This window comes from Vulpes lagopus, chromosome 10 (genome assembly GCF_018345385.1).
Source record: "Vulpes lagopus strain Blue_001 chromosome 10, ASM1834538v1, whole genome shotgun sequence".
NCBI classification, from domain to species: Eukaryota; Metazoa; Chordata; class Mammalia; order Carnivora; family Canidae; genus Vulpes; species Vulpes lagopus.
In genome coordinates this window covers 86448745-86463474 of record NC_054833.1, presented here as the reverse complement: position 1 = coordinate 86463474, position 14730 = coordinate 86448745, and the positions used below count along the sequence as shown (strand labels likewise).

General features: G+C 56.5%; 1 protein-coding gene across 6 annotated transcripts in view; it reads right to left on the bottom strand.

Moving 5' to 3' along the window:
* KCNAB2 (potassium voltage-gated channel subfamily A regulatory beta subunit 2) overlaps positions 1 to 14730 on the bottom strand; it is an 84348-nt gene that overhangs the window by 49985 nt on the left and 19633 nt on the right. For 4 of the 6 annotated variants that reach the window (XM_041773124.1, XM_041773126.1, XM_041773127.1 and 1 more), the window contains exons 2-3: positions 2814 to 2942; positions 1693 to 1734 (exon numbers count right to left, since the gene is read on the bottom strand). In XM_041773124.1, coding sequence (XP_041629058.1) covers positions 1693 to 1734; positions 2814 to 2890 — 119 coding nt within the window. In that variant the 5' untranslated portion in view covers positions 2891 to 2942. The remainder of the gene's footprint in view (positions 1 to 1692; positions 1735 to 2813; positions 2943 to 14730) is intronic. The other 2 variants (XM_041773125.1, XM_041773129.1) reach the window with 1 other exon arrangement.

The window sequence follows — 14730 nt, the reverse complement described above, 5'->3', positions numbered from 1 at the left end:
AGATCATCATCGGAGAACCCACAAGAGACACCTGAGTGTCGATGAGAAGAAACCACACTGGAGATGCAGAGGGTGGGATGGCTAGAGCCCGTGGGCATCAGGGACGCGGTGCTGGGAGGCCCAGATGGAAGTCTGCGCATCTGGGGGGGCGGTTCTCCAATAGAACTTGCCTCAGGGCAGGACAGAGGGTTCCCCGGGAGCGGACAATAGGTTGGATCTGTGAGACCTCGAGGGCCAGCAAGGGGCGAGGGACTCTCTTTTGCTTAAGCTCTGTGATACCCCACAATCTCCTGGGCACCCCCCTTGGCATGGCCCTTCTGGTTGGTGGTCTAGGCCGCAGTTCTGCTGCTGGCTGTCTCACTCCTCTGCCCTGAGGTCTCTGAGGATATAGTTCAAGGTCACATTTGGTCTTATGGGCGGGTTACATCTCTGGGACAAAAGTCTCATCTGCATTCTTATACACCGTGCTGTCATCCGTGATGGCAAATGAGTCATCCCAGAAAAGTATCTGTAAGGCCAAGTTCATATCTAACTGTTTTCAGGCAAAATCTTATCTAGCAAAAATCTCAGCCATCTCTTTGGGGCTCTCTGTAAGGGGTGAGACCCTGTGGGAGGCAATGAAGCAGTGCTGAAGTTCACCCGAGGACCCAGGCCCATGGCCACATTCAGAGGTGCTGAGGCTGTGGGAAGGAAAAGCTGGGTGGAAACCCAGGGCCAACCCCAGCACCCACTGCCCCCAATTCCCTGTGCATCAGTGGTAACCGCCCCCCTGGCTCTGCATTGGTAGGTGGGCAAGGCCCTGGGGGCTGTCCCAGACAGAGACCTCCCAGGTCTGAATGCCAAGGCACACACCACATACTGGGGCCCCACTCCCAAGAGCCACACAGAGTCCCCACAGTCCTGACGCTGTCGGGGCTGACCAGTGGCTTCCTCAACCCTGACACTTTCCCAACAAGAGGAAGATGGCCATTGGTGTAAATTCCCAGAGTTACAGACTACCTGAGAAACACACGTCTTTGTGGCACGCCTCCCCACTCCACAGGTGAACTGTCCAATGGAGGAACGGACTCGTTTGGGAGGACTTTGCTGGCTGACCTGCCTTGGCCTGGGCTGCAAAGCAGGGCCCCTTGATGCCACGTCTCTCTGGGGCACAGCCTCGCACCGAAGAACACGGTGGTCCAGTTCCCCAGTAGGGAGATGCACCAGAGAAACACCAGCAGGTCCACCCCTGGCCCAGGTCACAGTGGATCCACACGCCCCAAGAAAGGAATTGGCCTTTGATTGCAAATCAGCTCAAACCCAAAAAGAAGGAGAGATGGTTGGGTTTGGCCTGCGTCGTTTACTCAGATCACCCAAAAAGCACAAACCCCATGACAGGAAGCACAGCACCCATAGCCTGACAAGGGAGATCTTAATGTAGATCTGGTGAGAGTTAAGCAGGCATCAGAAGTCCATTTGCTCCAATCATATCAAGTTCTAGAGCTCAGCACACATATGGAACCCGACTTCACGCTGTTCATTGGGACATTACATCATGCTGTATGCGTGGGCCCTGGGAGGGAACCAGAGCCCAGTCTTACTGGGGACCTTTACTTCCCAGAGATCCCCAGCCTGACCTGGATGGGTGTGGCCCTCCCGCCGGCTCCCCTGCCTTTAGCTTCTGGGGTTTGGGGAAAACAGAGAGCTTGTTACCTGTAAAACTGGAGCTGTCTTTTGGGGCTCCCATACCGAGTACTGCGGACAGCGATGGAAGACAGAGAAAAAGGAGAGAGAGAGTCCACAATTGGCATTAGCCACAGAGAGATGCAGGCCCAAGGAAGCACCAGCGACACCCCGCAGCCAGGCCCCACCCTGCTCTGCTCCGGACTGCTGGGAAGATGCGTGCCCAGGTACCAAGTGCTCGGCGGCAGCGCCACCCAGTGGCACACGGAGGCAGAAGCCCGGTCGGTTGGGACGCGGGGGTCCTCTGGTGCCTGGTATCATTCCCACACAGGGCAGGGAAGCAAAGACAAGAGGTAAACCTGGGAGTGCAAGTCTGGTCGAGTCTTAATGAAATGTGCTTTAGAACGACCGTACAAAACCCTCAAACCAAGAAGTGGCCCGTCCCCCCACATGCTGGTGAGTCTTTCTGTGACCACGGGGCTCTTTTTAGGAATTTGATAAGAGAGGGACACTCCTTTTCCCTGTGGGTTCTACGGATACTTGCTCTGGATCAGGCCCTAACAGCCACTGAGAAAGCCCCAATCAATTGAGGGCTGATGGACCCCTGGGGTCCCACCTGGGTCCATCTTTGGTGACAGCTATTGCTGTCTGGGTGCTGTGTTCCGTGCTGTTATCCAATGCCTTGCGTGCTCTCCCCGTGGGTCAGCCTGGATTACTTTCCAAATGGAAAGACCCAGAGCTGGATTTGGCTTCCACAGAAGGAAGGCAAAGGGGGGCTGGTGAGCAGCTGGCTGTCCCCACTCATCTCCCCAGGGCAAGCTCTGCGACTCCCTCAAAGGGAGGTGCATGAGAAAGAAACAAGCTGGGGAGGGTCCCGTGCTCACTTCCAGGCCTGCTGCTACCCATGGAATGCTGCAGAAGAGTAGGGGACAAGTCTAATCCTGGCTCTATTCCACAGGGAAAATCCTGGATTTTAAAGGCTTCCATTCTTTCCTCGGAGAAAGTGCTTGCCTACACACACCTCAGAGCCCTGGGGAGCTCCCTCCATCCTTCCCTCTGGATCAAGGGCTGGTGACTGGCCTCGGGGACCCCTTCTCAGAGGCAGGACTGGACCTGAGGGTGGCCTGGGTAGGTGGGGGGCAGGGAATCACCTGTAGATCATGCCGGGGGAGCCTGTCTGCCGCAGAGAGAGCCGAGCCGGGGATCCTGTCGTCGATTCTGGATACATGGGGCCGGCCTCACTTGTCCCGACCTGCTCTCTTCTTCACAGAAGGAAGATTCTGTAGGAAAAGCAGAGTAGAGGGGAGGTAGTTCAAAAAACCAGTTTGGTTTGCCCACGAGGCTCTGTAATGCTGAAGGTCCAGTTTGTGGGGCATCTTACATCCCTCATCAGACAGACAGACAGACCAATACATGGGGGCTCAGACAAAGCTGATGGTTGGGGTCACTGGTTCTGTAAAAGTTTCCTACTCTCCCACCCTGATGTGTGACGATGTCCTTCCATCTCCACAGCTGCTTTCCTGAGGGTCTGGGAGCCTTTTTCTGGTGGTCCCAGGGACTTAGAACTTCGAAGTGTTTCTCCTGTCCCAGGAAGTGGCACCACCATCCCCCAGGCTCATGCTTGACTTCAGCTTCTCACCCTCTCCCAGCCCAGGGGAGCTTGCTGGTGTCACTGTGGAGCTTTCTGGAATGCAGCTGGTCAGATCGGCTCCTGCCCAACTGGTCCTGGCAGAGGTGACAAGCTATCATGCCTGTGATCAGGTGATATACTGTGCTTTCTGTCTTGCTAGCACTCTCTCCCTTGCTGGCTCTGAGAGGTAAGCTGCCATGCTGGAGAGGCCCATGTAGCCAGAATGGAGGCCCTCAGTCTAATCACCCACAGAGGAGTGGCTGATATTGAATCCAGGCTTTGGGCTGATCAGGTGATTCCTCACGAGCTGCAATGCTGCAACCCAGGCTGACCTCTCCCGGGGCTCCTTGTCCACATGGTCCTGTCCACCTGCACCTGGTGGGATGGCTCCAGGCAGACCTGAAGGCCTCCTGGTCACCTTTTCTTTCAAACTCTGGGGTTCTATCAGGGCCACTGTCACCAGATGGACCAGCCTGACTTCCCCGCTGCTCAGATCTATACAAGAGGCACAGTGCCTCTCTTGCAGAACGAGGATGGTTACATGGCTGCGGGGGAACAGAGTCCCTGCAGCCTTGGGGGTGGGGGGGCTTCAGAGGCAGCCTCTCCTTTACGCTCATCAGGTGCCCCTGGAGTGGGCTGTACCAGGTGACTCTGGGCATGAAACCCAACAATCTCACCAGAGTTGTTAACCTTAAGTCAGAGGGCGGTGGGTTCCCTGGTGAACAGAGCACTTGCTGAGGCCTTACTGTGTGCAGGTGCTGGTGGCTGCCCTGGACAGGAAACCACAGCCACAGAGCTGTCAGTATGCAGAGCCCCAGGCATTGCATCCAAACACAGTGGTCCAGAGGTCACCGGTGAGGAAGGGTGGCCACAGGCGGCTGGGGCGGGGGGGGCAAGATGTCTTCATAGGGTCTCGTGGAAGGAGGTGGTGGCCAAGCAGCCCAGAGCAGGCCAGGATGCCTGTGCCCTTAACTGGGCTTAACTGGGGGATGTGACCCACCCCATACCCCACTCTCTCCTCTCTGGCTCTCCCTGGGTCTACTGAGCGGTGGAGTCTCAATCCCCAGCTCAATGTCCAGAAATCCAGAATGGCAAACTCAATCTGAATTTGAGATGCTGTGGGGACCAAGAGTCTCTGACTCCATAGATGTGGGGTGTGCCCAGGAATCTGCATGTTTCAAAAGATTTATTTATTTATTTATTTATTTATTTATTTATGACAGAGAGAGAGAGAGAGAGAGAGAGTCAGGGAGAGAGGGAGAGACACAGGAGGAGGGAGAAGCAGGCTCCATGCCGGGAGCCCAACATGGGACTCGATCCCGGGGCTCCAGGATCGCACCCTGGGCCAAAGGCAGGCGCCAAACCACTGAGCCACCCAGGGATCCCCAAGAAATCTGCATTTCTAACTAGTTCCCAGATGATGCTCGTGTTCCTGGCCCAGGGACCACACCTGAGGACTGCTGACCTGGAGCAGGAATTTATAGATGATGAACAACGGGCCAAATCCAGCCTATTCTGTAAATAAAGTGTTACTGGGACACCTCAATGCCCATTTGTGTGTGAACCATGCCTGTGCTGGTGCCACACTGTGGCACTGAGCAGCCATAAGAGACACTGTCTGGCCTGCCAAGACTCAAACATTTACTACCTGGCCCTTTACAGCAGAAGTGTGCTGAGCCCAGTTGTAGGCCTCTCTTCTCTCCTCTCCAAGGCCCCAACGCCTCCCCTGCCACACTCCTCTCAGCCCTTGGCTTTGCTGCTTCCATTTCACTGACAAACTAGGAGCAACCAGAGGCCAGCTTCCCCAGCCACCATCGGCTCTCAGAACATTCTGTTTTCCCTCCTGCTGCCACCTGAACGACCCAGCCACGGCCACAACCACAGCGCCCACCTGAACACACAGCCCACTCCCGCCCTGCTCAAGGGTGTCCCAAGTCTTATGCTGATTCTTCCTTCTTTATGGGGCGCTGTCCTCTTCATATACCCCTTACTAATTCTCTTGCCTTAGAAACCAAAAAGCACAGTTTATTGGATCCCCTTCCTTCTCCACCAACTGTCCATCTTCTCTCCTTCCATTCACAGGAAAATCCCTCAATAGTTGTCCTTTCTTGCCTACGATTCTCCCTTCTGCCTTCCTTGCTCTGAGGAGGCTGCACTTGCCAAGGTCACTGTGACCTTCCCACTGCCATGTCTGGCGGGGCAGTTTGGGGGTGACAGCGGGGTTTCCCCCACGCTCTGGGCTCTGGGGACCTGCATGTTCCTGGCTCGCCCTCCTGCCACCCCACTGCTGCTTCTTAGTCCCCTTGGCTGTTCCTGCTCACTTCTCAGACTTGGAATCTTTTCTCTCTTCCATCACACGAGGTTCCTCAGATTCCCACCTGTCTCCCAGCTCTGAACTGTGTGGCCAGAACTCCTGCGGTTATATATCCAGGCCTCATCTTTCCCCTGGATCCCAGACGTATCTATTTTATTGCCCTACGGGCATCTCTCTAGGGCATGGAACTACCACCTGGGGTCACCTGTCCCACGCAGAGCTCCTGGTCGCCTCTACCCTGGCTCCCCTGTCACCATGGTTACCCCATCATAGTCATCTTCAGAAACATCCAGAATCCCATGCCTGTCCGAGTGGTCCCTGCTACCTCCTCCCTGGCCCAGGCCACCCTTTCCCTCTTATAGGTCCCCTCAACAGCTTCCACCTTTACCCCTCATTGTCCACCTTATAGGAGCCAGAGCAATCCTACTAGAACACCAATCAGATGTCATTATAATTCTCGAAACCTTCTAGTGGCTACTCATTTTATGCAGGGAAAGCCCGAAGTTCAGCAATGGCCCAGCTCCCCCTTCCCTTTGACCTCCTGGACCTCATCTCCCACCACCCCCTCGCTCACTCTGCCCTGGCCACACGGACTCCTCTATGTCCCATGACCTCAGCAGATGCTCCAGCCTTAGGGCTTCCTTCTTCCTGAAGCTCTCTGAGCTCCCGTGAACCACCCGAGGGCCCCCCTCTCTGACCTCTGCGTCTTTGAACAAAGGTCACTTTCTCAATGAATCTTCTCTAAACACCTTAAGTTGCAAACCCCATCTCCCCATGTTCTGCTGGTCCTTCCCTACTAATTTTTCTCCCTAGTGCTGTCAACTTGCAACGTGCCTCATACTTAGCTAGTGTCCCAGTTATGGTCTGTGGCTTCCTTGCCTTACGATGCCAGCACCATGCATTTATCTGCTGTGCTCTCAGCTGTGCACAGCACACAGAAGACTCTCAAATGTTTGCTGAATGAATAAATGAACGAATGCATGAGGACTCTGAGCTGGCCTGCTGGAGGTTCATCCAGGGAAGGCACAAGGGAAGGGGCCAGGCATGGTGTGCTAACGGCTCACAGACTGCCTGGGGACCCGGGGTGATGGGAGGGCCAGGGGACCCTGCTCACATGGGGCACAAGGGCAGTCTTCTCTGGATGCTGCAATGCTCTGTTTGTCTCAGGTGTGGTGCTTGGGGCGGCTGCAGGGACAGGGACAGCTGGCCACCGGTCCCACCTCTTGCCTCTGCCTTGGCTGGACTCTTGATGGTCAGACTCCCTCCTAGTCAGTGGCCAGCTCCCTGGCCCACAGCCAGGCACTGGCCATGCTCTGGTGCCCACTTCACAAGGGACAACAGGCTTCATCCCTCCTGGGGAGCTGCTACCTTTGCCACCTGCCAGAGCAGGGAGGGGGCTGGTGCGCCATGCCCCCCACCTCACGTTCCACTGACCTGCCCAGAGCCCACCTCCACCACTGCCACAGCCCAACCCAGTGGCCGAGCCCCAAGAAGCCGATGTCCCAGGAGGATGTTGCCAATCCCAGGCCCTGCGGAGGGAGGGAGGCAGGCAGGTGGGCAGGGCAGGGCATCATCCAAAAGTGATGGCACTGGAGGAAGGCTTCAGAGACCACTTGGGAAGTGACTAGGCCCAAGAGGGGCAGCTGGCTCAGGGTGCAGGCTGAGGGGTCTGCAGTCTGGGTGCCCCCGTCACCTGCACTCCCACTGGGTCTGTGCATGACCCTGAGCAAGCCATCTGAGGCATTCTCGGAGAACCTGAAGCATGGAGCCCATCCATACTCTCATAGGAGTGGATAAGGAAGACACCAGAATGCCTTGAACCCAGGAGGGAAGATGTTGGGTAAATCCTAGCTTTGAGTCGTTGTGGGAAGCGAGTCTGGCAATGACAACAGGCCCCTTGGAATCAGGGGCTCCCCCTGTGGGTGCTGCCTTTCTTTTCCTCAGCTCACTATGCCGAAAACTTTTAATCATCACTGTTGTAGAGAATCAGCACGGCCACCAACACTCGGATGTTCTTCATCCCGTTCACCCATTATCTGTAACTGGTCTCATTGGCACGCCTCCCCTCTGCCCTCTCCTGTCTCTCCACTCACACTCATACTCTCATGTTCACACACTCACACACTCACGCTCTCATGCAGTGTTCTCACACTCATGTACTCTCTGCCACACTCACTCATGCTGTCACACACACACATTCATACAGTCACACGTGCTTTGGCCAATGGAATGAGCAATGATAATGTGTCAGCTCCAGCCTCAGCCATGGAGACTTGCCTCCACTGTTGCCACAGACGAACATGCCCCAGATCACCCTGCGGGTCCAAGGGGACAGCTGCACATGCGAGAGCCACCCGGCCTAGCCTGAGCACTGCCAGCTGCCTCGGGATGGGGGCCAGCCACCCCACAAATGTGACAGAGGAGTGCTCATTGTGGCTGGACCCCAGCACCGTAATGTGGAAGTGCCTTCAGCCCTTCTGGGAGCACGTTCTGCTGGCTTTACCCTTTAGGGGCATCCTTATTACACGAAGATACAACTTTGGTGAGTCGCGAGAGAGACTTCCAGTTCCTGCAAAAGGCCTCCACTCATCTGCCCACTGCTGGAGCATGAGAAAACTTGGGTGGCGAGAACCTTCACTTAGCCAGATCTCCTGAGGCGAACTTAGCACTTCGAGCACTGAAGAAACTGTTTCTGACCCAAAACCTCACCAGGGCTGCCGTGCACACTCCTGTCCTCCAGGGCCTGCTGGATGACACAATCCCACCTTGTTGGGTGACCCAAGGAGACCATTTCACGTGTCAGGGAGGGAGGCGAGGCCCAGTGGGCTCAAATCTGCTATATGACCTTGGGCAACCCTTTCAACCTTCCCAAGTGAAACAGGAGAAGGGGAGTCAGGGGGAATCCGACAGGCTCCCAGGTGGGGGTGCACTGTGTGGGCCATGGGCTCGGTCTACCTGTGGCTGGCCCTGGCGGAGGGCAGGTGCTGGCCAGGGCCTGGTAGTCTCCTTCCTCAGCGTCTACACCACAGGCATAAGGCAAATGGAGTGGCTCTTGCACAGATGTGCCCCAGCCTCCTCCAGGTGGTGGTCTTCCAGAAAAGCACTTTCTAGGGTCCTCAGACTTGTTACCACATCTGCTTTCCCCTGCTGCCTCTCTGCTTTGCTCTCAGGGGCTGCTCATCTTTTCCACTTCTCCAGAAAAAGACTAATCTCTCGTGGATGCGACTTGTCACACATAGGTGTGACTCGGTGTCGTGACGGGACCCATGTTTCCTGGGTCCTCTGTGGCTGCATCCCAATTCCTGATCATCCTGGCAGCTCGGAGCCTCCAGAAGGCTTGTTGCTACATAGCTGAGGCCTTAAGAATGACGACACTGTATGAGTTATGTATTGCTATGTGACACGGGTCAGCAGTTGAAAACAATGAGGATTTCTCATACAGTTTTGCAAAGTCAGGAACCGGGGACTGTCCTGGCTGGGCAGGTCTGGCTTGGAGTCTCTCCTAAGGCTGCAGTCAGGGTGTTGGCTGGGCTGAGGTGTTAGAGGTTTCATGCACACACAGGTGAGGAGGGGCCCTGCTCCCGCTCCTCACCACCTGGGTCTCTCACACCAGTGCAGCTGACTTCCCCAGAGGGAGGGGTTGAGAGACAGAGTTGTGATGTCTTTTATGCCTGAGGCCATTCTCTCGGATGCAAAGACCAACCCAGATAAGGGGGTGGGTGTGAGGCCCAGGAGGTATGGCAAGGGTCATTACCGAGACATCAGGCATGCACTGTTCCCCACGTTCACTCCTTCCCTATGTCCTTGGAGATCCCTGGGACGTCAGCTCTGCCAGGGCGGGGAGCGTTGTCTCCAGAAGCACCAGGCACACAGTGGGTGCTCGGTGAACACTGCCTGAGAAGAAGGCAGGAGAGGTTCACACTGTCGGGTGTGGTGGACACTGGGTGGTCCCTCCCCCGGAAACCTCAGTCTCAGTGCTTGGACTCCAGCTCCTGCTTCTTGAGCTCATGTCACTTTGCATGTTGCTTCTTGAACTCTGGAGATCCTTCCTGCCAAAGCCCCAATGTACCACTATGACTATTATATGGCACGAAACCACTGCCTTGGATGAGGGCGAAGCTGCAGGAGCCATGGCAGCCAGTATGAGCCTCGCGAAGACACAGGAAGAGGTGTAACCGCTCACAACCACCCAGATCCGGAAGGGTGCTTGCGTAACACACCCTTCCTCTCTGTCCCACAAGCAGAGTGCCGCCAGATGAAACCCCACTTCTCCCTTGTGAGCTACAGTGGCGGGGAAGAGTGAGGGCTGCTGATGAAGGCCTGCGAGTCTGAGCATGCTTGGGGATTGGCTCTGCCTGTGGGGTCGTCTTGGGGAGCAAGCAGAGAGGCCCAGTCACTGGAGGGGTGGCCCAGGGGTCCGGGGGGCAGTCTGGAGATCCACAACCCAACTCCTAAGTAGCATCATCAGGTCTTGCTCAGACTGGGGTTGGGGGGCGGTCAGAGAAAACACTGAAAAATTAGTACAGGCTGCGTGCCACGGCCAGGACCCCCTGCTCTTTGCCACAGAGAAACCTCCATCATTCCTCCAAGCTGCTGAGCTGTGGGAACGGGGAGGTATGGTGACCTGCCAACCTCACGTGGTCAGATGGCAGCAGAGGCACTGGGACCAAACCATGGAGTCCCCATAAGAATTTCTTAAAAAGATGGCAGACTAGAATTTTTCCGTCTTCAAAGCAACATTCAAATGCCTGTCCCCTTATTACAACCCAGCATGGAGCTTGGCTCAGGCCTACACTCTTGCAGGCAGAGGCCCTGTTCTTATCTAGTTAGTGCCACAATTGATAACAAACCAAAACATCATGGCCAACAAATTCCAACTTTCCCAAAGCAACACTGAAACGCCTCTCGCCTCACGCAGCCCACCCAGATCCACACCTGCTTCTCATGCACCTGCAGGCTGAACGCCTCCCAACTCCTCCCGGAAGCAGAAGCCCTGCTGTAGCTCCCAGCTACATTCAGGGTATGCACAGTGATGGACAGGGGTCTGCCAGGGTCAGTGGCCAAGGGCCCCCAGTCTTTGGAATAGCTGCCCTCCCTCCCTGAGAGGAAATGGAAGCTTCCACCGTGGGAGCTGTGGCTCCCTGGGCTCCCCCCTGATCCTGTCACCCACAACTGGAAGAGACCCTCACCTGGCACCTGGGCGGAGGGGGCCTCAGGGCTGCGGCTGGTCAGGGCAAGAAGCAAGAAACAATCCCCCATGTGCTCGTGCTCCAGAATCTTTGTAACCACAGGCCTCCCCTGGGGTCATTCATTCAGCAAAGCTTTACAGCCCTCCTGCTCCACCTTGGGAAGCTCACGGCTCTTCCTGCTGCCTCCCTCTGGCCCCCCTGACCACACCCTGCACCCATATCCTGTCCTGGCACAGAACTGGAGGAGAGAGCCAGGTGGAGGGATGGGGGACAGCTCTCTAGGAGGCACTCAGCTATCTGGGTGGGGAGGAAGCCCCTTGGGCAGCAGGGAGCCCCCTGACTACCCCTGCGCTCCTCTCCTGCCCGATGACCACAGGCGGCCAGGTGGGGAGGGGCTTCAATGGGTCCTCCAGCTACCCTCTGCTTTGCCCTGCACTCAGCTCTGCAGGAGGGAGGAGGGGTAGGGACCCATTCGTTTAAGGCAGGGACCCTCACGTCTGCCTGTGAACCTACTTTCCACTCAGAGACGGGAAATCCCTGGCCAGGGGTTCAGGGGACAGCAGATGGGCAGGGATCCCTCCAGGAGCTGGCAGGGGTTGCTCGACAGTTGGCACATCCTCCCACCCCCCACCGGCAGGATAGAGGTGGCCCCACAGTCCTTCTGATCTCCAGGCAGCTCCTGTCTTGTTGCCCAGGGATGAAAGTGGACGCCAGCAGCTCCTGAAGAACCGTGACAGCTCTGCTGGGTGCCGTCCGCTATGCCCCACCCGCCCGCCCCAGCAGCTGCTGGGTTTTGTGGGGGGCCTGCCGTGTCCCTGAGCGAGGAGGATGCCTGCGGCTGCTCGGCTGAGCTGCTGCGACAGACGGCCACGTGGGCTCTGCCTGGGTGCAGCCAGGTGTCTGCAGGGAGGGCCCCCTGCCAGAAGCAGCCAGTTCCGTGCGGGCAGGGGGGCCCCCCCGGTTCTCAGGGGAGCACTAAGCCCTGCTCAGGTTGCCGGGGTGCCCACCTCCTCCAGCACAAAACCCATTCAGGGAACAGGACCCCCAAAAGACCCCAGGTACCTGCTCCTAAGACAAGGCCATTTGGGCCTGTGTGAGGTGGAAGGCGAGGTGCGGGACCACGGGCCGAGCAGGAAGTTGGTGGCAGCCCTTGTGGGAGGATGCCTGGCGGGCCGCCCGGAGGCGCTGGGGTGTGGCCTCCACTCCCAGGCGAACAGAGGGAGGGCCCCAACACCCTGACACCCCTCAGCAGCTCCCCTCCCTCCCAGGGCAGCAGTGAGCCTGTCTCTCAGCAGGGGGAGGGACAGATATGCAGCCACCACCTAGTCCTGGTGATCTCAGAGTTCCTGCCTCTTGGCACCAGCTTTGTACCCAGGCTGTGCTGCATGTCTTCCACCTGTGTCCCCTCCTCTGGGCACCCCCACAGCCCTCCAGGGGTATACTGCTGCTCCCTCACCCTCCAGATGATGACTCTGAGGGGCAACGCTCAGGCCCATGGCTAGGATTCAAACCCAGCCTGAGCTCTGCAGGGCTTTGCCTCACCTGTCTTCCATCCTGGCTCCCAACACTGTGCCAGGACCCAGCAGCTTCTAGTCAATGATGTGTGGGTGGGGTGGCTCAGGAGGATGGGTGCCCTGCCCTTCCCTCCTGGGGAGGCCCCTCGCCTGAGGGAGCTTGAGGCCAAGGCTGGACCTGAATGGAACATTCCAACGTCCCCTGTGGCAGCCACCTGCTTGTGCTGAGCTGCTGCCCCAGCCACCCCCTTACCCACGGTTCTGGAGACTGGAGTGGGCTCCCTCCTTCCCAGGGTGGGCACAGGGCTCTGAAGCCTTGGCAGGGAATCAACCAGCTTGGCCCATGTGCATCAGACCGAGGGTGCCACTACAGGTCCCCAGCAGGTGTAAGACCCAGGCAGGGTGATGGGAAAAAGAGGAGAGAGGGAGTCGTAAACAGTTTGGGGCACTCAGTATCTCCTAAGTGACAAGAGGTGAAGAGGAAGGAGCAGAGAGCAAATGAGATGATGGAGAGAGAGGTCGTGAGGGGGTGAGCCCCTCTGGGCTTCACTCCAGTCTCCCCCCAACCCTGTCACCCCCACAGGCAAAAGCCAAGGCCCACGAACACCACATGGCTCTCAGGGGAGAACTGGGATGGGAACCAGGTGTGTCTAGACTGGTTGCTTTCCTCCCGTGTCCCTGGAGCCTCTGCTGTGCATGGGGATGGAGCTGTGACCCTGTGGGGCTGAGGAGGCACCATCACAGATATCTGGGCAGCAGGCAAAAGTTCAACATTTCAACCCACTGACTGGCTGCTCTGCACTTCCAGATGCAGGGAAGCAGCACTCATACCTCAGCGTTGTCCCGGCCCTAAGTGTTCATTGTACCTTAAACAGGAGGGCATGTGACTGTGACATACCGGCTTTCCTTAGAAAAGTCTGCTGAGTCCAGGAGCTGCTCCTCTCTGGATCCTGAGGAGTCTGAGCCCCACATTCACGCTGGGTCACCAAACATGACTGGCTCAGCTGCCTCTCGTGAGCCCTACTTCCAAACTGACCTCCCAGCTGGTGTGGCCTGGACACATGGCCTCCCAGCTGGCATGGCCTTTCCTGGCTTCCAGGAAAGGTTTGCTTTTCTCATGGAAAGGGGTAGAGTCTTCTGGTACCTTCTTCCCTGTGGAAGAGGCTGCTGACCAAGTTCTGCCATTTTCAGCAGGAGTAATGCTGGGGGTTCGAGGGAGTCTCAGGCAGGAGCAGAGGTAGGAGATGGCACTGCAAAGGTCCTACTGGGGTGACCTGCAAGCAAGCACTGTCCCCAACGACTCAACCTGGTGGTCCCGGGACCACCAAAAACATTCTCCCATTAAGTGGGAGCCTCACAGTGGTTCTGGATACTTCCACAATGTAAGGAGCAAGCCTTGACGTAACTCACGTTCCTTTGTGTGTGTGGGGGCAAGTTCCTCAGGAACTTGTAGCAGGAGAACTGGTCTTGTGCATCCTAGACCCCCCTAGTGTGAGGGACAGAGAGTCAAGGTCCAGGGCGATGGAGACACTGGTTCTGTCTGCAAAATCTCCACGTTGGTGTTTCTTGAAAATCTCCACCCACAGGGAACTCTGAGCTGGTGAGTCTCCCTGGGACCATTTAAATGATGAAAACGATTCTTTTTATGTTATTTAAAATTGGTGTCCTTGTAACTATACCCACTAGGCCCACTTTTGTTCCCTGGAGACAAATCCGGTCTCTGTGTCTCAAGGCACACAGAGGACATCTGGCATTGCCCACCTGCCATGTCTTTCAATATTTCCACATGAGTTTTCTGACTTAATAAATATAATTTGGGTCAGCGTCACGCAATATGCTTCACTTGGCTATCACACAAAACCCTTACAAGACTGTAAAGGCGGCTGGATGACTCCAATCATGCTGCTGAGCACGCTGGGCCCGCGTCAGCTGGCTGGTAAGTGGAGGGTCAGGGATCTGACCCTGGAGGGTCTGACTTCAGAGCCTGGGCACTTAATTAGCCACTGCTGGGTATGGCCTCTTTCTGGAACATCAATACCGAGGTCACATCCTTCAGTTTGCTGTTTGCTGAGATCCTTCGGGAAATGACAAGTCACACGGACCCGAGAGCAGCACCTCATGACGGCCTTGGTCGGCAGTGAGGGAGGAGAGGGGGGCCTTGCTCTGGGAGAGGGTTTTGCAAGGTCTGCGGGTCCATTCCAGCCCATCACCTGTGTTTGCATGGCCTGTGAGCCAACAGTCATTTTCATAGTTTTAGGTGGTTGGAAGAGAAACAAAAAATGAGTATTTCATGGGAATGAAAATCATAAAATTCAGATTTCAGTGTCCATAGAGCCACGGTCATTTTTTGTTGGTCTGCTCTGGCTGCCGTAACAAAATGCTGTAGCCTGGCGGGGTGGGGAGTTGGCATAGGTAACAGAC